At 53.2% G+C, this 23,564-nt stretch overlaps 1 protein-coding gene across 1 annotated transcript; it reads left to right on the top strand.

The window, feature by feature from the left end:
* Positions 1-1,435: 1,435 nt before the first annotated feature.
* tbx15 (T-box transcription factor 15) lies at positions 1,436-15,453 on the top strand. Its single transcript, XM_086124175.1, has 8 exons — positions 1,436-1,688; positions 4,296-4,539; positions 6,887-6,988; positions 10,318-10,489; positions 11,109-11,276; positions 11,359-11,423; positions 13,494-13,591; positions 14,588-15,453. Exons 1-8 carry the CDS (start codon positions 1,436-1,438, stop codon positions 15,433-15,435), a joined length of 1,950 nt encoding a protein of 649 aa, XP_085980301.1. The 3' UTR covers positions 15,436-15,453.
* The last annotated feature ends 8,111 nt before the right edge of the window (positions 15,454-23,564 follow it).

Genomic DNA, 23,564 nt, shown 5'->3' with positions numbered 1-23,564 from the left:
TGTGTTTGCGTGCTTGCACGGGCCTTGTACATGTGTTTTACGACTCTAATTATTTATTTTTCTTTTTTTTTTTTTTTGCCCTCTTTAGTTGCTGCAGAGGTCGGTCGGGGCCAAAAAGGTTCTGCTCAGGTTCTGCACATGAAAGGCAGCAACGTTGTCACGTCATCATGCTGTTCGTGCTGAACAAAGCAAAACAATTTACAGCTAAAAAAATATGACATTGAAAAGCGTCATCCGGAATATTCTTTTTTGTTGGATTTTTTTAATGACTATGTAGCAAATTTGAACAAGAATCAAATCAGGGCGGCCACTCTATCGATGTATAGATCGCTCTTTCTCTATATCTATCTATATATTCGTGTGTGTGTGTGTGTTTTCCCCTGGTTGTATTATGATTGTGTGAAACAGAAATGCAACCCAAAGACACACATTGTTACTTTGTTTTGCGTTACCCGGCCTCGTGAAAAAATGATGCATGCTCCTGAAATTTGTACGGCATGCACACGTTGCTTTTTCTCTTCAATAATTGTAATTTGCACTCATCGTGTGGCTTTTAATTGCGCCCGTCGTTGGCTTTGCGTGACATATTGATGATGAGATGTTTTTTTGTAAAGAACCCAGAGAAATATTTGTGCCGATGGATTTTCGACGTTTTGTTAAGCCGCTGTTATATTCATGTGTATTAGGAAACAGCAACTTTTCATGTAGCCACCTTCATGATCATAAAAAGTGCATCTTGTCATAATAGTCATGAGGTGAGATTCCCATTTATGCGTCTCGTAACAGGCTGGTTGCGAGAGGTATTATTCGGGGCGAAATAAATTCAAAGAAATTATTAATACTGAATTTTAATAATACCGTAATTCGTTTACATTTGAATTTCTCCCATTCTTCGGCTCACCTGGGCGATCACGTGTTTTTTTTTTAGTACGATTTCAAATAATAACAATAATCATCCTCATCGAAATCTCAAAGTACTCCGTGACGATTGAAGGCTTATCAAGCATGTATTTGGGTTTTTTTTTTTCATGATTATTTTGGTTCTCTGGAGCCTGCGTACATGTGATTGACAGCCGTTCGCGGCGTTAGGGCTGCGCGTGCATTCGGGGTCTTGTGGCGGGAGTGGCTCTCACCCCATTGGTGGAAAAAGTTTGCCTGGCAGCCGGCTCTGGCTTCCGATTGGGCGACGGAAGCGGCCCCGCCCTCAACTTGAAAAAAAAGCGCTGGTCCAGGCGGGCGGATCAATCCGAAGCGACTCGCTCAGCAAGCACTCCACCATGGCGGCCCGGGCAAGCTCCGCGCAGCGCTCCTGCTTCTTCTGAGTGCTGGATTACTTTTCAGGGCCCTTTTTTTGTTTTTTGGGGAGGGGGGTGGGGGGGATCGTCTTTTGCCGCCCGCGGTGCGGGGCGTGCGGGTGCTTCGCTGCGCTCCGGACATGAGTGAGAGGAGGCGTTCGGCCGCCGCTCTGAGCTCGCGAGCCAGCGCGTTCTCCGTGGAAGCCCTCATCGGCTCCGGCAAGAAGCGGAAACTCCGGGCAGCCGCCGCCGCCGCCGCCGCCGCCGCCACAGCCGCCGCCGGCGGCGTCTCCGGCGTCGGCTGGGACCACCACAAGGACGACGAAGACGACGACGACGACGACGACGGCCTCCACTTGGACGATCCGTCACACTGCCTCGACATGGACCCGGGTCAGTGCGCATGCTCGCAACGCCACACACGCGGCTTCTTGCCTTTTCTTTCTTTCTATCTTTCTTTCTTTTTTTTTCCCATCTTCCCGGAGAGCAACGTGCGCGAAGGCAGCGCGGCTCGCCGTGCGCGTCGGCGAAAGGTTTGGCTTTAGGCCCGCGGAGGCGCGCGCGCTCAAGTACGCGTCCCGAATCGGGCCAAAACAACAACGGTGACCGACGTGTTTTAAATGAACGATGTGTCATATCGACGTCGGCGGAAGGACGAAAAGTAGCACGTTTAGCGTCATTTGAACTGTCTCCCGTGATTCTTATTTGCGCGACTGAGCGCTGACGGTGTTGCGCCAAGCGGCTTCGGTGGCAGCCCACAAACGGCTCGATGATGTGAAATGTCATTCATAAAATTCCGCCTCAGAAAAATTCGCCGCATCACATCCTTTAAACCTGGCTTTTGAAACGACACCGTTTCAGCTTCAAGGGGGAAAAAACCGTCGGGACGTTCTGCGAAATGTAAATAAGAATCATAAATAACACATGTAATATCTAAGAACGTCACAATTTGTTCAAGAGATTTTGGTTGGGCGTATTGACCCGTTTTGGTTGAAGCGGTACGCGAAGGCTTCACCGACGGCGGGTGGCCGCGCAACGGGAGCGCGCACGTCGTCCGTCTGGTCGAGGGGATCAAAAATGGAAGACCGCGCGTGCGTTTTTCTCGTTTTCGGCACGGATGGACTTGAGACATGTCGTCAACGACAACATCGTCACGGCGACGTCCTATTTAGAGCCGAAGCGCTCGGTTGAAAAGAAACACGCGAGTATTTGGAAAAGCCGTCCGCTGAAAGGTTCCCTTCATTTTTCAAGCAACGATGCGAAGAAAAGAAAAGCGAGCTAAAAATCACATCAAAGACAATTGGACCCCCCCAAAAAATGGAAGAAAAAGCAGTGCATTTTTTTAAGGCTGCGCTCGCATGACGCGGGTTGTCGGAAGCCCTCGCCGTCTGGACCTTTGAGTCAACGAGGCGATTTGACGACGAGCAGCAGCGCCCGAACGAGCCGTTGATCCGTCCGCAAAAAAAGCAACTCGGACATGTCGGAGAGACGACTCGAGGACGACCGCATTCGCGCGGTTTTTGCACCGGCAATCTGAAACGTAACTCGATCCGCGTGGAAATGCGCTTCCCCAAAAAGCTTCGGAAGGAAAAAAAGCTAAAGAAAAGGAGACGCCGAGTTTGCCCTCCAGGCCGGCGGCTTCGGAGCCTCGCCGCCGGCCTCCTGTCACGCGCACTGCACGGCCTCTCGGCTTTTCGTTTCCCCCCCCCCCCCCCCCCCAAGTGCCTAAATGCAACACTGCAGACTAAATGCTTGCCGTTTTGTACGACCCATGTAGCACTCTTTCGTTCTCATCATTTTGCAGCATTTCTTGGCCCCTTTTAGTTGCGTTTTTACACCAAGCAGATTTCATGGCCACAAACATCCTTCAGATGGGCGCGCGCCACCGCCAAGAGTGCCAGAATTTGTCTGTTGGGCCACGAAACGCCAAAGCGTGCCAAATTTCCCCCGGCGTGTTTTTTTCCCCCGAATGGAAGGAAGCAATGGCAATTTGACGTGTGCTACTATTTTATCCCGACCGACACTAAAAACCTAAATTCACCACCCAATTGACGCATTTTCAAGAAAACGCAATCAACTCAACGCAAAAGTTTCCGAAGAACTATCTTGTATTTGTTGCACTCGATTTTCGGCTTGTTTTTAAAGTATCAGTGGAGTCACCAAAGTGCGACCGGCGCAAAAAGTCAATGGTTCCGCTTGGAGAGAGGGAAACAAAAAAAAACACTTCGGACACTTCGGCTGAGGCGAGGCGGGGACAACGCCAACAACGTCCGCTCCTTTTCCAGCAAGTGCTACTCGGGACCTTTTCGTTCAAAAAGGTCGCCCCAAAAAGAGCGCGGCCAATCGCAATCTCTCCTGCCCAACTCATGAAGCGTCCGCGCGTGCGTGTGTGTGTGTGTGTGTGTGCGCGCTCCCGTTCGGCCTCCGCTTCTTTTTCTTTCACCCCCCCCCCCCCAACCTCCTCCTCCGCGGACTTGCGTTCCCCTTTGTTTCCTCGGTGAAAACTCGAGTCGTCGTCCTCATCATCGCGTTGGCCAAGCTCAAGGTCTTTTTGACGCCGAGTCCCAAAAGGTCTTGCTACCAATTGGTTTTTCAGCTCGCGTGCGCGTTGGCGTCGACGGCCCGTGACGTTTCAGAAAGCAAATAAATGGAGGCACCTGTCGCCGAGCCGAAGCTTTCGCGTTACGTTTTTGCCATTACATCGTCAACGTGCTGGAGAAAAACGAGGGCAGATTCGGAATCAGCACCCCCCCCCCCCCCCCCCCTCCATCACCTCAAAAAAACGAACTTGCGTTTCTGAGTTCAAAATGTCATTAATTGTTGAGCTGCGTCATCAAGGCGTGACAGTCAAATCCCTTTCCAACACCCCGAGAAGCGATCAAATTCTAGGTCGCTTTTGGGAGTCAAGTGGAGGACTTTGTCTGTTGTGACGACGACCCCCCCCCCCCCCCCGTGTGTTGTGCTCGCGAAGTAACTCGTCGCTCGGTCCCGCACGTGCAGACTCGGAGGCGAGTCCGAACGGCTCGGAAGGCTCCGACCTGGCCGAGCGGACGGCGTGCTCCTTCGGCCCGCTGCCGCCGGCTGGGGCGGCGGCGGCGGCCCCCCAGCTGGCCGCCTCGTCCTCTTCCTCGTCCTCCCCGCTGGCGGCGTCCATGGACGAGATCCACGTGGAGCTGCAGTGCGCCGACCTGTGGAAGCGATTCCACGACATCGGAACCGAGATGATCATCACCAAGGCCGGCAGGTAGATATCACGCACGCTACCGTCCAAAAATTAAAAAAAAAAGGCGAAAGGTTGTCGCTCGACCCGGAAATGAGGTCGGGGTGAATTTGGTCCATTTGATGCGGCCGCGAAAATCAGATGGCGCGACCACCCGAGCCAAGTCCAATGCAACCAAAACGGGCCTTTCTGCCCGTTTGAGGGACTTTTACAAATGGAAACGGACATCGATTCAAATGCGTCACCCGATTTTGGCCCCGCGTTTCAATTTTGGTTGCTTTATTTTGTATTCTGCGCGGGTCAAAGTCATACATGCGGAATATTCCCGAGTTCTTTTTGTGTCGTGCTTATTCCTCCACATGTCCGTTCAGTTCAACTTTCCGTATTCGTGTTTTCTCTTCATCGTCGTGTTGCTGATTTGTATTTCCCCAATGCAGCTCGATTTGTTGGGTTATTTTAAAACGCAATTTCAAGACCGAAAAGAATTGTTTTCCATTTTTCTTATATGTGCAGCATTTTGTGACAACTTTCATTGTGGTCAGCCTATTCCCAAAATGACTTTGGGTTGACTAAAATAAAAGCCGAACCTTTCTTAATCGTCCCAATGTAAAAAAAAAATTCTCTGAGCTTGATTTTCTTTTTTTGGACTTTCTAATTTGAAAATATATCGAATAGTTTGTTCACGCAGCACATTTGCGCTTTGAATGTGTTTTGTTTCCACTCGCGTCTCGGTCCTTAACAACTCGAGGCAAAATAAATCGGCAGTCTTGCTTGCTCACTTGGAAGATGGTGACATTTGAAAACTGCCCAATTCGTGCATAGAGTGCTAAAAACGTGACGCTTTTGCCCCCCCCCCCCCACATTCTGGTTGGTTGTTTTTTTTCTTCCTTTTTCCTAAACATCTACATACGACGAGCGCTCGGGAAAACGAGTCTGAAAAAGAAGCGGTCGAGAGGCGGCTCTCGCGATGCGGTTGCCTCGCACGCGAGCACCCGAGGCCCCGAGAAAGTGCCTGCCCGCACGGTGCCGCCTTTTCTGACCTGGACCCAAACACTTGATTCTCCCGCAGTCGCTTTTGCCTTTTACGATCTTTTTTTTTTTTAAATTCTTTTCCTCTCTTCGTGTCACGATAAGAAGGGAGAGAGCAGGCCTCGGGGTCCCACCCCTCCTTTTTCCATCCCGAAGCGAACGCCGTAAAACAGCGGCGCGTCGGCGTCCAGCCGCGATGACGTCAGCGAGGCATTTTAATGAAGCCGCCATTTATTGATCCGGCACAGTCTTCGCTTTCCTCGCCATGTGCTGCTCGCCTGCCTTTTTTTTTTTTTTTTGTTTCTTTAAAAACGAGAACACGGCTTGCTTTAAGAGCGTACAGCAGCGCTTGATGTATCGCAAGCGAATGAACCTTCCCGGTGCGTGAATCGAGTTGATCGTCGTGCCGTGACGTCATTCGAAAACGTCGGAACGGTAGAACTTGAGAAAAAAAAAGAAGAGTGAGAAATGGTGGTGGGCTTTGACGTGGCGCCGTCTGACGAGCGGATCGCATACTTAGTCCGATGCAAGAATGGCCTCGCTTTTGTCCATTTCGTTACGACTGCTCGAGCCCATCTTGAGTCATTCGATTTTTTGGGGCGGGGAGAGGGGGCGCTTGGCCTTTATTGAACATACATTTGCGGTGAGTTGTTCATCAGAAATGTGACCGAATGCCGTGGGAAAAGGATCAACGCTTAATGTCGCGGCGACAAAACGCTCCCAATCCACGGACGCGAGAGCTGCTTAAAAACAAACGGGGAAAAAAAATATTTTTACGTTACGATTGTAAGATTTTGTTAAATTGTTAGTTCTCATTTGAACATTACAGTATTGTCTTTGATGTTAAAGTGACCTAAATTCGATTCTCTTTCATAATTTCTGAAACGTGTTTATGTTGAGAGCGTCTGATTGGCTGAACGAAACCGGAAGTGTTTTGGTAGCCGGAAAAAGGAGTTGTGTTCTCCAACGTGCTGCGGTGCAGGCCACTTTTCCCCCATTTGAGTAAAACTGCATTCAAAGCATTCCATCTCTCCTTTCGCCCATTCTTAAAGTAGAGCAATCCACTAAAAACAACCAAGCCCTCAACTTACACAACCATTTGGGATAGTTGCCAAAAGTGCAAAATCACCGGCTTGGCGATTTGCTTTTTTATTTTTTGGACTCGACGATTGTTGAGCGTCAACCGCCGTCACAACAAGAATAATATTAAGAGAAGTGCTTTGGCGAAATGAACGGTGTCCTATGACGCGCGTCGTAACCCGAAAAATGGCACGCATTGAGCTTTGGCCTAACACGTCTCGGTGCTCACTTCACTTTTCTTTTTTTTTTTTTGCCACTTCAGGAGGATGTTTCCCGCCATGCGAGTCAAGATTGCCGGCCTGGACCCTCACCAGCAGTACTACATCGCCATGGACATCGTGCCCGTGGACAACAAGAGATACCGGTGAGCCTCCACACTCGCTGGCCCTGCAATTCGCGAGTTGGTCAAAGCACGCTTGTTGTCGTCACTTGAGCTGTTCATAGCGGCCTCGACGAAGCACAAACTGGCCGAACCACCCGCGACCTGAAATGGCCCCAAATCTTTTCCGACCCGTTTTGTCCCCTGCCGCCATCTGAAGTTTGACTCCGACTACCCCGGAATTGGAATGAAAGCGCGCACTGTCACATGTGGCGGAGGAGGAAACCGGCCCGGGACACGTTGCACCGCAAAGACTTCTCGAATTTCCTCAAACACCTGTTTACTCTCAACAAAACAGCGGTTCCTCAACTTCACCACACGCCACTCGTGAGCACAGCGGTCGGCTTAAAAAAAAACAAAAAAGAAAAGAGTTCTCCATGAAGTTCAAGGAAAAAAGTGACCGAATGACATTGTCACTTAAAGAGGAGCGATACCGTAACTATCAGAATGGACGCCGAATAGCGCGTCAAAACATCGGAACGCTGTTGTGAGCTAATCGTGCCACACATTTACGATCTCGCCAATTACTCGACAGAAAGGAGTTTGCCATTTCAGTAAAACGTCCTCCTCCCAAAATGTGAAAAAGATGATGATCGGTGACGAAATTGTCTGTTCTCCAAACGAGCTCCCGAAATGGCGCCGAAAGGAGCGTTTGTTTTCCAAGCGAGCCGCAGCCAAGGGAGGCCGGCCCGGCAGACGAATGTCCGCCGGAGGCCAATTCTGAACGGCCGGGCCCCCCCCCCCCCCCCCGGGCCGCCATTTGCGCGGCGGCGTGATGGATGGCTCCGGGAACTCGACGAGACGGACGCCTTTTTGGCCCGAAGTCGCAGCCGGAGCCCTTGAAATGGAGTCGGCGTATTCGGGCGGCCCAAAATTGACACAAACGGCCGCGGCGGCGTTCAAGTCATCTGGTGCCTCCTAGTTGTTTTTCAAGGTCGCATTGAGAGAAGTCACGGCACCCCTTTGGGCAAGGTGTCGCGTATCTTAAGTCTTCTAGGGGTGAAGCGGTCCAGCTGTTAAAAGGTGCAAGAAGAAAGAGTTGAACGATGACGCGCCATGTTTGCCGCGTACGCCAAGTTCAGGAGATTCGCTGTCTTTTCGTTTCGCAATTTTTTTTTTCATGTTCTTGTGGGGAAAAAAAAAACATCATAGAATTTGGAATTATTCCAAACGTTTGGACTATGAAAAGTAAGCGGCCACGCAGGGCTTCTCTTTTTGTTCGTTGTTCACATTTGACTCCGTCGAGTGATCGCGCTTGTCACGAAGGGCAATCCAACCGCGTTTGTAAAGTTTGCGTGTTTTTTTTCTACGGCGCCGGGCGCGGTGCAAACGTGGCGCCGACAAATGTCGCATTGACGCTCGTTGGTAGCGTTTTAATTTGACCAGCGTTCCAATCGTTCGAGACGAGTCGGCATCTTTCCCCAAAACCTCGTTGTCGTTATTCTTGCGTTGTAATAGCGGCAATTAAAAGTGTTGACAGTCGAGAAACTACTTGCAGTTGTTGTCGTTGACATCTCTAATCCGTGTACTCTGACGGAGAATACATGGTTGGCCTCGTATTTTGGGGAACGCGTGCATAGGCTAGCTGCGCGACCGCTTTTTTTTTCGGCGCCAACGAAGCCTCAATTGAAAATGCTGATGTACTGAAGAGATGGAAGCCTTTTTTGGTTTTTTGTTTTCAAACGGCTTTGAACTGTGAGAACACTCGAGGGCGTCAACAAAACAGACGGGAAGAAGCACGTGTGGCACATTTACGCCCTCTAGCGGTCAAAGTAGTTGGACGCAGGCCAAAGTGGCGACACGTCATTGCGCTAGCTAGCCGCATAGCTGTGTAGCTATCGATCTATGTACATATAAAAAGATCTCCATGTTCTAATGGCAGCGTATACTAAATCCCATCATGCCTGGATTTTCAAATGAATTGAAATCCTTTTTTGTTGACTTCGGACGGACAGGTTTTAAAAATGGAAAACAACCAAATACGTCAAAGCAATGCTTCCCACACTTCAGTTCAGCAATAAAATCCAGTAAGTGAACGTTAGATAAATCGATAAATGAGGAAACAATTGTACAAATGAATGAATGATGTAGTCCCGATTTAAGTAAGCAGGAAGAGACTAAGCACAATGAAGGAATGTCAGGAAATTGGTCGGCGAACCAGTTTGTGAATAAATAAGATGAATGCATCAATTAACATCGAAGTTCACCCGTCCATGCGTTTTCAACGACGCTCGTTCGTCGCCGGTCAGCCGCAGGGCACAATATTGAAGTTGATTGGTAAAATAACATTCAATTCTCTGATTTAGTAAAGTAATATTTAAGGAAAAAAAAAAAAAAAAGGACATGACATAAAGCTGTTTCAGTGGATCGGACATTTTCAAAGCGACTTCTTTTCCCGGTTGATTCAAGCGAGCGCAGACTCCAGCACGGAAAGTTCCCCCCAAAAAGGAATTTACATCAAAAAAAGTCTTCTTTCTTTGGCTTTTGTATGTTTTGGCCCATTTCCCCGTCCCGGGGGCTCCCATTTCACCAAAAGGCCCATTTGTACTTTTCATATTTTTCTGCATGTGCAATAAAAAAAAAAAAAAACCGACAGGAAGCCGGATGGGCGGGAAAAAGGAGCGTCTGTTGACACCGAACGGCGGCATTGCGCGCAGCGGAGCACGCCGGCGTGAAATGAGCCGAGCCTGACAAAAGGCCCGCGCGGCGTCATCTCCCCAAAGGATGAAGATCGCTTTGAGAAGCAAATGGACCAGCGAGTCGGAATCCTCGAGCAAATCCAAAGCGAGCGGTGGAAATGTTGGCCGCCGCCTGCGATTCTGGTTGACTCCCGAGCACGGCCGAGCGAACCGCAATTGCGGAGAACCCGAAAAGCGCCACCTGCTCGGCCCGAGAAGAAACCAAAAGAAATGCCTCCCGATTTTCCCAACGGTAAAAAAAACACAGTCGGCATCACGGCAGCGCCCATCCTGAAAAATGTGGCTCGCCGCCGTCACAATTAAGGTCTACGAAACGGATCCGGATGCCGTTGTTCACACTGGGACAGAATGAGCTCCATTGGTCGCCGGCAGCAACCGCTGTGGCATGTTGGGGGGGGGGGGGGGGGGGGGGAAACAAAACAAAAAAAAAGCACCCAAGCCTCCCTCAAAGCGACACCTTTGTTTTCCTCAAAAGAAAACGAGGCACGGCATCGATCCCGGATGCACACCTTCCCTCCCGGATGCTGTCGAAGAGCGAGCCCGAGCCCATTTGCGAACGTTCCCGAACAGCGGCTCGCCGTGATCCTTTTTTTTGGTCTCTGGGTGGATGCGCAGGTACGTGTACCACAGCTCCAAGTGGATGGTGGCGGGCAACGCCGACTCGCCGGTGCCCCCGCGGGTCTACATCCACCCGGACTCGCTGGCGTCGGGCGACACGTGGATGCGGCAGGTGGTCAGCTTCGACAAGCTCAAGCTCACCAACAACGAGCTGGACGACCAAGGACACGTGAGTTTGCGCAACTCCACGTTGGATTCGCCCGCCGCTTTTGGCGCCGGCTTGGCATTCTCGCGCCGCATTTCGTCTCGGCTCGCCTTTTGCCGCTCCTCGTTACTCGATAGCCTTTGAGCGCGAAGCGGCCGATCCCGCGCGCGCTGCCCGCCATGTCTCCTCGAGGACGGGCTGACACTCGAGCTGTGTGAAAAGCTGCCACGTTTGGGGCCTTCTTTGCCAACTCTTTGTTTGTTGCTATTTCGCCGAAGGAAAAGCTATTCCAAAAAAAACAAAAGAAGTCAACTTCAAATATGTCTAGGGATCCGGATCATGACGTTTTTTCCATGCAAGCGCATGAGGAAATGAAATGGAGTCAAGTGCACAAAAAGTTTTTTCTTTCCCCCCCGTAAACCTGCTTCCCAAAAGAATTGAGCCAAACCGAATTTTCAAATGACAAACGCTGCGATGCACGAGCGCGTACGTACTCGACCTCACGCTCACGTTAGCGCGCAGGACGCGCGGACGTCATCGCTGTCCGTTTGTCCCTTTACATGGAAAGTCAACACGTACGTCGGCATGAACGCGTTTGTCCATTCACAAGAAGGAATGCGCTCCGGTGGCCTTTTTCCCGCAGATCATCCTGCACTCGATGCACAAGTACCAGCCCCGCGTTCACGTCATCCGCAAGGACTTCAGCAGCGAGCTGTCGCCCAACAAGACTGTTCCGGCCGGCGAGGGCGTCAAGACCTTCAGCTTTTCCGAGACCGTCTTCACCACCGTCACCGCCTACCAGAACCAGCAGGTACCGTCGGCCGCCTCGCCCCGCCCCGCGACGCTCGGGCCCCGCGAGCCGCGCTTAACCCGTTGGGGTTTTCCCTCCGCAGATCACCAGACTAAAGATCGACCGGAACCCCTTTGCCAAAGGTTTCCGGGACTCCGGCAGAAACAGGTGCGTCCGTGTCCTCGCCGGATCTATTTTGACGCCGGCGTCGTCTCGTGACCGGAGTGCAGGATGCCGAGTCTCCGCGCGAAAGGTGAAAGCGGAAACCCGGGATATCGGGGTTTGAGCCCTGCCGCCCGACGCTTCTTCCTCTCACCTTTGCGGCGTCCGACAGCTAGTCGGGGGGTAAAGACGTCATCGGGTGGCTCATCCGACTGCGGGTGGCCTAATCTGTGGTTTGAAATAGGGGGGAAAAAAATGGAAACCTGGGAAGGGGTGCGCCGTTTAAGGCCCGACACCCCGTTGCGTCCATATTGTCGCTGTCGGCCAACGCCGTTGAAGTTGTTGTCATCCGATTCTTGGACTTCGGCCGTCCGCTAATATCGCTCCGTCCCGTTGTGGCGCAGGATGACGTCCCGCCGGATGCCGACGTCCCAAAATGATGCGATCGTCGGATGTTTTGGCTCCGTGCGAAAGGGTGCGGCGGAAAGCCGGGAACTGAGCTGCGAGCTTCGTAGCCGACGCTCATTGCGCTTCTGTTCTCTCCGTGTGAAAAAGGGTCGCACGAAAAGCGAGCCTCATTTCTCCCGTCGCGATGGCGTTGAAAGCGATTGTCGCGGAGTGATCTTGATTGCGCAATGCTACGTCTCTGCGTGAAAGCGCGGTGCGGCACTTCACGCCCCGAAGCACGCCGCCTCGCGATTGTCATGATTTAATAACGCCGACATCACCCGAGTCAAAGCCCGTGCGAAAGTGGCCGCCGCGGAGGAGCGGCGGCACAGTTCAAAGGTCGAAGCCGCCCCCGTTTGACCGGCGCCTATTTGTCAGAAACGGCGGCGCAAAAGTCCCGGCGAGGCCGACGGTCGGCTTCTGTCGTTCTCGTGGCGACATCATCCGCTACCTTGTTTTTGAATCGGCGCGTTGGCGGAATCGGGGTGCGGGGCGTCCAACATGAAAGCCGGCCGCCGCCATCTGCTCTGCGTTATCGGCGGGCGCGGACATCTTTTTTCGCTTCTCGAACAATGGCCTCGGTGATTTATGGCCCGCCGTTCAAAGGAAAAAAACGGCAACACATGAGAAGATAACGCCGACTTTGCGCCGGCGGAGAACGCTCCGAGGGCCCGTCTCCACCTCTCGAGTGCCGTGGCAAACCTTTCCGGCCGACTCCAATGAAGATGCTCGGCCCGCCGTGGGATCTCGCACTTTTCCACCGCAAACCTCTTTGACTGCGCTGCCAAGCGGGTGACGTCAGGAAACTTGGGGCAAAGAGGTTTTTTTCCCCCCCAGAAAAAATAAATAAATAAAACCACGAGCACGCGTATGGGAAGATTTTGCGTGCGGCTATTGAGGTCAAATTCAAAATGCTCGTAGGTTTTTTTTGGTCTCCATCTCAAGTAAAAATTTGAACGCGAACTGGCTCAAACTTTGACCGACGGCAAAGGGAGCCAATTAGCGTGAGCGCTAACGTGCCGCCGCAGTCGCGCAGGAAGTGTCGGCGCAAATCGGGCCGGTCGCAACGTTTGCGGCCTTGCTCTCCCGCGGATGTCTGCGCGGCGTGAAACGCTGGCTCCTCCCCCCTTCAAGGGCTGCGGTTTCCCGCCGGCGGGGGCTTTGAGCTCGGCACCAACGCGCCGGACGCTTCCGCTGCCTGGAGCTCATTCTCGCAATTGCTTTCAGTTGACTGCCTCCATTTTCTCTCCCGCCTCCTTTCAGCATTGCGCACGACGATGTGAATTCTGGCCAGGCGGCTAATCTTAGCATTAGCCGAGGAGTCGGACTGAGGAGGTTTTTGTTTTGCCCCCCCCCTGCGACTACTCGAAGCGGCTCATACGGGCCGCAAGTCATGATTATTTTGATTGATCTCTCGATTCTGTTCTTGATTCATTGATGAATCCGATACAAAGAAAAAGATTGGAATGTCCAACATTCTTTCAATTGGACTGTCGAAAATGCCCAAACGAAGACAAAAGAATGTCGGGAAAGCACCCGATGACCAAAGCCGGGTTGGTACTTGGGGGGGCCCGGCGAGCAGGCCGCTTCATGTTTTGCCCCCCCCCCTGTGCGTGTGTTGCGGCTCAGGACGGGCCTGGAGGCCATCATGGAGACGTACGCTTTCTGGAGGCCGCCGGTCAGGACGCTCACCTTTGAAGACTTCACCAACATGCAGAAGCAGCAAGGTCAGCGCGCACCTTCCAACGCCGGCCGGCCCCCCGCCGCGCGGGGCCCCGATTTTTGCAGCGCCACCGGCGAGTCAAGTCGGGGCTCACGGACAAAGTTTTGGGGTTTTTTTGCTTCTATATGGATGCGGGAAGACGGTCGCGATACGCTCCGGCGGGCCCGCGCATGGGTGGCTGTACTCGGATGAGGAAAAAAAGAAATAATTTTCTCGGCGTGTTAAAAAGTGAGCCCAAAAATGTGGCCGACTCCCGCCGGTTTGGAAAAGTCTCCGGCCCGCGTCCGAGTTTGAGAAGCGGCGACGGTGGTCGTTCCGCCTTTTTGCTGGCCATTTGCCTTCCGTATCAAACTCTTGAAAAGGATTTGCAGGCTTTTCCCGGCCGCTTTCTCGCCACGTCTTGCGCTTGAAAAACAATGACGGGGACCGCTCGGCACCATTTTCTCGCAACTTTGACAGGAAAGCGGCTCGGCTGGAGCGCGACCGTTCAAATTGATTCCTTGGCAAAATCATCAAGTCATCCGCACCTATTTGGAAACGCAATCAAATTGTTGACAGACGGCGTTTGACTTGCAGATTTCGGGCCCTCAAAAGTTTGCTCTTCTCTGCTTTCTGTCGTCCTCGGCGACAAACATCTGCTTTTACTTGGGACAACAATGCTAAACATTTTTGCCAATGTTTAGAAATGTGCCGGAGCGACCCTGGCGCCGCGCCGGCCACGCACGGCGGAGGATTTTGCTCTTCGGAGGCCAAAATCGGAGGATTTGGAGCATCGGAAGTGAAACGAGTTCTCTGCTCAAAATGGCTGTCGATGAATTTGATCGGCGATTAGTCGTCGGGCAATCCACCCGTCGCGGCAGCGGGCAGAATCCGCCCGGTCGCGAGGCGCTCGCATGATTTTCTCCGGCGGCGTTCCTCGCGGAGAGCGTCCGCGCGAAAGACGGCCGCGCGAGCGTGGACGCGGCTGCGCGAGTGACGCTTTGTGCGCGCGTGTGTTCAGGCGGCAGCACGGGCACGTCGCCGACCACGTCCAGCACGGGCACGCCCTCCCCCTCCGGAGCCGCCCACCTGCTCTCCCCGTCCTGCTCGCCGCCCGCCTTCCACCTGCCGCCCAACACCTTCAACGTGGGCTGCCGGGAGAGCCAGCTGTGCAACCTGGGCCTGTCCGAGTACCCGCCGTGCGCCCGCGGCAACATGGCGGCGCTGCAGGGCTACGGCGGCCTGGCGGACGGCTCCTACGGACGCCTCCAGGCGGCGGGCGGGGGCGTGGCCGCCGCCCAGCCCGCCGACTCCTTCTTGACGCAGAGGACTTCCTCCTTGATCGGCATGCAGGGCGGGGCTTCCGGCGGCGGCGGCGGGGGCGGCGTCGCCGGCGCCGGCAAAATGGATGCCTACGGAGGCCAGCTGGGCACCTTCCCCGCCTCGCAGCTTCAGTACGTGATGCAAGCGGGCGCCGGCGGGTCCGGGGGCGCCCCGGCCGGCGCTCCCTCCGGATCCTCCCCGTCCTCGGCTCACGTGTTCGGGGGGGGGCACCACCACCACCACCACCATCACGTGCAGCAGGGCTCCTACAACGCCTTCTCCCTGCACAACCCCTACAACTTGTACGGATACAACTTCCCCGCCTCGCCCCGCCTGGCCGCCAGCCCCGAGAAGCCGCAGGGGGGGCTGCTGTGCTCCTCCGCCCAGGCCGGCGCCTTTGCCGAGCGCCAGTACCTGTCCAACGGCAACATGGAAACCGTGCACATGATCGGCAACGGCGGCGGCGCCGGCCAGCAGCAGGGCGGCGCCGCCTGCGACGGCCGCCAGTACGCCGCCCCTTCCCAGATGTCCATGCACATGGTGTAGAGACTCGGGGATTGGGGCGCGGGGGGGGGGGGGGGGCGGGGGGCACGCGGCATTCTTCTGACGCAAAATCGGAACATTTTTAACCTTTTAAAAAAGGATGGGAGCTTGCCTCTTCTTAAAAAGCTCTCCGCGGGGGTGGCCTCACGACTATTTAAGGTGATTTGGGGGGGCGGCAGCGGGCGGTCTCAGGTCTGGATGCTTCGGGTGGAAGTAGGGGTGGCGGGGCGCGGCAAAGGGGCTACGCTTCAACAGTTACGCCGCCCGATTCCACTGCAAGCGATTGAGTGTGGGGAGAAAGGGGGGGGCCATTTTCAACGCCATCCGGGAACTCGTCTTTTCGGAGATATGGACGCCCGATACCGACCGCCGGGAACATCCGTCCACCCCGCGGCAAAATCCCTTGACAGACTGAAACCTGCCGCCTCCATTTTGGAGTGAATTATGTCTCTTAGCATATATATATATAGAGATATATCGATACATCTATATCGATATATCTAAAATGCTGAATGCAATCACTAAGCTTAAACGTGTGAAGTTATCAGCAATAGCAAAGCAGAGTTGCTCAAGTGTGTGTTTTGTGGTATTTAAGTGCTGAGCAGTCTACCGGTTGTTCTACAAATGGGTGACATAGCAAAAAAAGTCTTTTTTTTTTTTTTTTTTTTTTTTTGTCCAAATGTAAATAAAACAAAATGTGCCAAGCACATAAAAAGCTCAATAAACATTTTAGTTCAGGATGTCTTTCAATGGTTTTCCTTTGCTTTAGCAACGCGGCTAACATTAGCTGTGTGACGAAGGCCGAAGCGAGGCGCCAACATGTACGGGATTCACCTTTTTCGGGGGGGGGGGCTTCTCATCCGTTCTGGAGGATGGCTCCACTCCCGACACCAAGCCGGCGGCAGAAGTCTCAGTTTTGACTCGCCGCTCGGTTGACGTAGCCGTGCGCGATAATGTCGCGTGATGTGCCTTTTCCGCGCACGAACGAAGGGTGGGAGGCCCCGGAGCGACGGCGGCGATTCGATTCTCATGAATACGCCGCTCAAGTGGACGGGGTCCGCGCGATTCGTCGTGCGTAACGCCGACGGAAAATTCTCTCCCCGGTGCTGACCGGCCTCCGGGGCCCCAAGGGCATCCATTACGCGCACGGCGTTCCTTTCTGCCCGACCCGATGAGGACCACCAAGACAATCGGAACCACCTGTTGTTTTCATTCTCCCCGAGCGGGAGGGACGTTAAATAATGAGCGCCGAGGAGCATGATTTCATCATTTTGGCTGCGCGCCAGCCACGCGGACGTTATTTCCAGCCGCCCGGGGATTCGTCGGTGACATCACGGACCTTGCGCCATCCATCAGAGTCTCTCAAGTGGAAAGGAAGGTCCTGGAAGCCTTTCATCATTCCCGACGCGGCGATGACGGACGAGCGAGCGGGCGGCGGCGGGCGTCCGACACCCGAGCGGCAAATAAATGGCACGGCGCAGGGTTGCGGCGGCCCAATTTGAGGCCGTCTTCTTTTGGCCTCGCCATCTCGGACGCGCTCGCGCTACAAGAAGGCCGCGCTTGGCGAGAATCTTGGATCGGACCTGCAGAAGCTGAGCCGCGGATCCGGCCGAGATTCCGTCGGTGTAAATTATTGCCTGCGGCGGACGCCGATTTTTGCCTTTGGCGGTTTGGACACGTGTTGAAGCGTTCGATCAAAAACAAACGGCGCAAAAGTCTCCCAGACACGTCAAGTCAGCTGTGAAGTGTCAGCAATGCGCCGGACCACATTTCTACATCAACATCATCGTGCAAATCTGGATTTCGACTCGAGACGGTCATGCCCCTTGATGATTTTGCGCACAGACTTTTGCACTTTGTACTTCTCAAGGAAATTTGGACGACCCAAACAATGACACCGTCAACTCACTTGGAGATTTTGTTTTTCAATTTGAGACGCAAGTAAACTTGACGGAACCGTTCATCCGTGACCTCCGCTTCATCCTCACGAAGGTCACCTATTTTTGGGCAGGGGGAAGAGTCCGCCCTCAACTGGTCACCAGCCAATCACAAGGCACACACAAGCAGTTGATATGATATTTTAACAGTTTTCAAAATATCATGATAATAATAGAAAGTTCATCACTAATGTAACCGGGTGAACCATACTTGGACTTTGGGAGTGAATACTGCCCTCGTCATGCGTGGCAGGCTGATTGAACTCTCTAAAATTGTCCCTAGGTGTGAATGTGAGCGCGGATAGTTGTTCGTCTCTGTGTGCCCTGCGATTGGCTGGCAACCGATTCAGGGTGTCCGCCGCCTACTGCCCGAAGACGGCTGCGATAGGCTCCAGCACCCCCCCCCCCCCCCCCGCCCCCGCGACCCGAGTGAGGATCAAGCGGTTCGGAAAATGGATGGATGGATACTGCCCTCGTGTAATGTCGCACTGTCACTTTAAGATGAGCGCTGAATAGAATCCCGTGGGAACACGTAGCTCGAGTGAGATTTCGACCAGGAAGTGAAGCGAAGGCGAAATTTCCGCCAAGACTTCGAGTGTCTGAGCTGCGCGTGCGATATTCAGGTAATCGCTAACTATTTTGCCATCGAGCAGGATAGGTGTTATATTTGGACGGATAATTGACGATTTGAATGATATTTGTCGAGTACAATATCGTGGTTTTGGGAGTTTGAATGCTGCCGTGTGGTGGGTCGCGTGAACAGCCGAAGTGTTCTCATTGACACGTTTTATGTGTTCTTTAGAGGGGAGATGAGTTGTGCTTTTCCAATCCAATTGACGTATCTCAGTCTAACCCTAACCCCCTGATGAGAATTTGGCACCACAAGCAGGCTCCAATTATTCCTCAAGTCTGTTTTATTTGGACCAAAAAACAAACAAAAAAAAACAAATAACAAAAAACATTTTATCAATTACAAAAAAAAAAAAAAGAAAAATAATTTGGGCACCACTTTCAAGCGTAACCAACACCAGACTGAACCTTTTAAAGAACAGATGACTGGCTACACTGGGTAGCCTCGGGCCGTTTTGCCTCATTTTTGCGACATGCGCGCACACACACACACACACACACACACACTAAAGCCCCGGGATTCAAAGGAGATGTTGGAGATACGGTCGACCCCCATAGGCAGGTGTTTCTCATTTTGAAAGGCGCCCCGTTGAGAAGCCCCCGTGTCTAAATGAGAGAAGTCCGTTTGGGTGGGCGTTGCCCCGCCCCCCAGAGGTCCGGCGGATAGTGTGACCGACCACGCAGGTGACCCGGATAAACCCGAACCCCCCCTCGCAAACAAGGTGACACTTTGGAGCAAGGCTGCCAGTAGGAGTTGCTAGCTTGGAATGGCGGTCGCACTTCCAAAGCGCGCCAGCACCCCAATGCGCTTGGAACCAAATTGGCCGACTCGCTGTTGCATTTCGCTCCTTGAGAGTTTTCCCGTACGGCCCGTTTTGATGGACACGTCAACCCAATTTCAAGTCTTTTGGTGAAACGGGTGTTTCAGCAATTCACGCTCAAAATGAAGCGAACCGAAACGGGAAACCGACCTCGTCCTGATGATTTTCTAGGCACGGGTCCTTGAAACATCCCGTTATGGTAAGCATGTCCACCAAGTTTTGGAGGGCTCGATGAAACTGGTACCCTGGGGCCATCTGTTTATTTCTCTCGTTTATTACTTGTCAGGAACTCCCGCCACTGTTTTTGCGCACCCGGCTAAAAAAGCGTCTCACCGAGGTCGGTGTCTTGAGGGGCGTTAGCTTTGTGGGGTGCGAGCAACGGTAGCCGGCTAGCGCCCGTGTAAACCTCACACCTTAAGAGACGCGGCGCCGACATACGCTCAAGCGGCCGCCTTGTTAACAATGCGCTTTGCGCCACCCCGGCCCAGACGCCCACAGCGCCGACGTTATCGCCTGGCTTTTCTCTTCATGCGCCAGGGCGCGAGGCGGCCTTTTCGTGCTAAGACGCGGCTGACCGCCAACAGCCAGCAGGAAGGTTAGCTTCTTTTAGACGGATGCGAATAGTGCAGTCAAATGGGTAAATTCCCGCATTTGGAGGTAGGGCGAGGGCTGTCGCGGCCGCCGTAGCCCTTGCGGAAAGTGAAGAGAAGAAACAAAAATTCGCTCTGTTCCAAGGTCGCTGTTCTGGGTGACCAAAGTGAAGCCGGCAATACTGCGCACGTGAAAAGCAGGAGTAGCGCTTTGGTCATTATTGTTCGGCCTCGAGTTGGGCTGCCCGATTCCAAGTCACATGCGCGCACGCATGAACGCACGTGCGTATGATCCCCTCATCCTGCGGATAGACTGAAGGGCGGGCCGGGGGCCAACCAGGAAACAGGCGACCGGTTCAAACGCGGCCGACACACTCTGCGGTCCAATTTTACGTGACAAGCGTTATAAAAGTGATTGATGCCGCGCATGTGTGCGCTCCTTCATTATGCCGCAATTTGTAACCGTCGGGGGGGGGGGGGGGGGGCAGAGCTCGCTGTTGGCGTCGGGGCAACGCTGCGCTGAAACAAACTTCCTGTGATCATTACAAATGTTTTGAAGGTAAAAGTCTGAGCCGCCTCGGAGACCGCTTTGTTCGGGCTTGGATTCCTACGCGCCGCGTCCAATCGGGAAGAGCGACGAGCCAAAGCCACAAAGCAACCGACAAAGGTAAGCGACCGCGAGAAAGGTAACGAACCGACCGACTGAGCAAAGTAACGCACCGACGGACGAATCGAGACCAACCCAAGTAACCCACAAACCAACCGCGAAAGGACTAAACCCAAAGCAAAGTAACAAACGAAACAAAGTACTGCAACAAACTACCCAAGCAAAGTAGTAAAGCGACCTTTCAAGTCGCCTACCAACCAAATTAACAAGCTAGCCGACTTACTAAGAAAAGTAACAAACTGAGCGAGCAAAAGTAGCAAACCAAAGAACGAAAGCAACCAAGTGACCAAAGTAACCAACTCGTCCAACCAACAGAGGGAACCGACGAGCCAAAGTAACAAAGCAGCCGCCATGGGAATGACCCCAAGTAACACACCGGCCGACGAGCCAACCAATCCACCCCCCCCCCCCCTCAAAAAAACCCAAAGCAACACATGAACCCCAACCAAGCAAAGTAAGAACGCAACCAGCGTTGTAACAAAGCACCGCTAGAACTTGGAGCTGTCTCGTTCTACCGGCGCGGGCACGTCGGGCCCTCCTGCGCCGTACTTGGATTGACCGTGGGCGAACAAAGGCAAGCGCCGGCTACCCACAATGCGGCGCGAGCGGTGCCGTTGCTGCGACGAGCAGGTGCCGCTCCGTCGACGTCTTCCGAGGACGCAGTTGTCCATTTGTGGGCCAACGTCTTTTCGTGCGCCCATACCACGTGAATGTATTTATACGACCGATGTATTTATACGGGCGGCCTTTTCTACCGTTCACGGCGACCTTTGAACCTGGCGCGAGCCCCCCTCCGTGTCACCTGCCACCCCCCCGCCACCCCCACGTCCTAGCGCTCCACGCTAATCCCTCCCACCTGCCGCGTGGCGGAATGTCAAGTTAAATTTACGAGCGCCTCAGAACGGGTTTTCATTTCGGACGGCTAAGTAGTACCCCGACGCTTTAGTAGCGTTTGCACTTGTTCACGCCGCTGCGGCGTAATCACTTTATCACGCAAGCAAGAAAAGCAACGCGCCGACGAGCGCGTTGCCAGCGAGAGGGACTGATCGGTCGACCGAGCGGCAAAGTCGTCGGACCGGCATCGAATGGCGAGCGACTCGGCGGCTTGAGTTGCGTCATTCGCCTCGACGGCGTGCGAGCTGAGAACTCCCGAACATAAAGATCAACAAGTTGAATGAACGCGCCAAGCAAAGTCGGCCATCAACTGTTGACACAAAGTTGCAAAGCGATCATTTTCCCCATTTGGCAGCGAAACCAACGTGATTTGCTCTCATTTGCTGAGCGGAGACGCCGTGCGCTCGCTCGTCACCGCCGGAGCGTTTGTCGAGTGGAAAAGGGCCTCCTGCGCGGCGCCTCGACTCGACTTTCGCCGTGACAACATTTAGCGCGACGCGATGACCCCGCCCCGCCCCGCCCCCATTTGCCAGCACGGCCGCCCGTTACGGAGATGCGAAGCCGTTGCGGACCGCCGAACGCCCTTCAACGGATGCTCAAAGCGGACAGCGAGCGTTTGTTTATTTTTTTAACGTTTTGCTCTTTTGACACCGAGACACCCCCGCGGGCAACCCGCTCGCAGCACCCGTGCGAGAGAAATGCCAAGTGGAATTCGCCGAGGCCAGAATTGTCCCTCGGAAGGAGCACGCGAGCGCTCGGATGGCGGTGCGGGCGAGCTCGGCTGACAGCTGTGATGTTTATAGGGCGGCTTCGATGACAGGCCCGCTCGGCGGGGGCGGGGGCTCTCTCTCGGGGGGGGGGGGGGGGTCTCGGCCGTTTTCAGACGGGAATTAGCTTTGTCGTCAGATTCGACAATCCGCCTGATTTATGACGTTTCCGAACGCCCGGCGGGGGAAACCGAGACGTTTGGACAAATTGTTTGTTTGTTTACTTTGTGGACTTTGGCCAGCTGGCCGCTGGGCCGCACCAAAATGGCCGCCTGCGACGCGCTGCGCGCTGAGTCCCGGACCGGCACAGAGCCCCCCCCCATCCCCCAAATAAATAAATAAAACCCCAAAACGGCGACGCTAAAGCAATGATGAGGCAACCGACGCGGTAAAGCAGACAATCGATGCGCGCACTTGACACATTGCGCAACCGAGGAAGTCACAGATTAAGCAATCAAAATCAAGTAAGAGTCCAACGAACTCAAAGGACGGACAGCAGATTTCAGTTCACTGACAGGAGACCCCGCTCCAAATATTTTCCAAATCCACGTTGTCGAAATCTTTTTTTTTTTTTTTTTCTTCCTTCACAAAGAAAAGGTGAAACTTTAGGAGAGGAGTGGAGTCTGACGACCGACAGAGTTGGGGTTCCCCGCCACGCTCGGCGCATTGTGACCAGATGTTGAGAAACAATGGGGGGGGGGGGGGGGGGATGGAGGCTCGTGTGCGCTGACGTTATCCGCTTCAGAACATGGATGAGGGACACCGCTGACTCTTAGAGCGACCAATCGATTTTCACTTCTGTTTGAAAAGTGAGACCGGGCCACGGAGGAAGAATCCATGAGCGGGACTGTTTTGTTGCTTTGATGAGTTGGTTGCTTGGCTGGTTGGTTATTTTTTGCTCATTGGCTATTTGGACATTGAAAGATGCATTTTTTTTTTTTTAATGTTCAGAAAACACAGCGCACTCGGACCGTGTTTTCATCACGTGATGATCTTCCTTGCCGCCAAATCCCCCCCGATTTAGCGGCAAACGGAATTCACGATGACGAACGCGGCGCACCGGCACGAGCGTTCGTGTCGGCCCCTCGCGCGTTTCCGGGCCCGCCGCCTTTCCTGACGTTGACACTTCACACGTCGTGACGGGCAAAGTCGCCGCGGTCTCCTTTTTGTTTTTTTGTTTTTATTTATGAGCTGAAATGTTTGCCGGACTGTGGCAAGACGAGAAGGGTCCACCGAAAGGCGCCTCGGCCCTGACTCGGCTCGCTCGGTCGGGAGAGTCAAATGGAACATTCCGCCAGACTCCGTTTCAGCGCTTGGCTCACATCCGCCGGAATGGCTTGGCCCGTCCCGAGCTGCGCGGCCAACGTGAAACAGATTGGCTTTTATTGAAAAAACACACTTCCGGTCTGAAAAAGTCCCCCAAAATATTGAAAAATAAATCTCATAAGAAAATGACATTTTGGAGGGGGGGGGGGGTTTACAGCTACTACTACTACTTCCAACACCCCCCCCCCACTTACCCCCAACAATATTTTTTGGGGGGAAAAAAAGCATAAAAAATTTGAAACCAATAATTTCATGAGAGTATGATATTTTTACCGAAAATAAATCTTGACCTTTTACACAAAATTGTTCTCAACCCCAAAGAATATTCTGGGGAAAGAAAAGATAATAATCACAAAAGAATGCAATGTTCTTTTTTTTTGTTTTTTCTTGAAAAAAATGATAATTTTTCTAAGGCTATAGTTCCCTTCCAAAAGCAACTTTCTACATTTATATCTAAAATGTATATATGTGTGTGTGTATACTTTATGTATTTGTCATGT

This window comes from Hippocampus guttulatus, chromosome 11 (assembly GCF_054856545.1).
Source record: "Hippocampus guttulatus isolate MCC_2025c chromosome 11, RoL_Hgut_1.0, whole genome shotgun sequence".
In the NCBI taxonomy this organism is placed as follows: Eukaryota; Metazoa; Chordata; class Actinopteri; order Syngnathiformes; family Syngnathidae; genus Hippocampus; species Hippocampus guttulatus.
The sequence above is the reverse complement of the archived record's forward strand: the minus strand, read 5'-3'. Positions and strand labels throughout refer to the sequence as shown.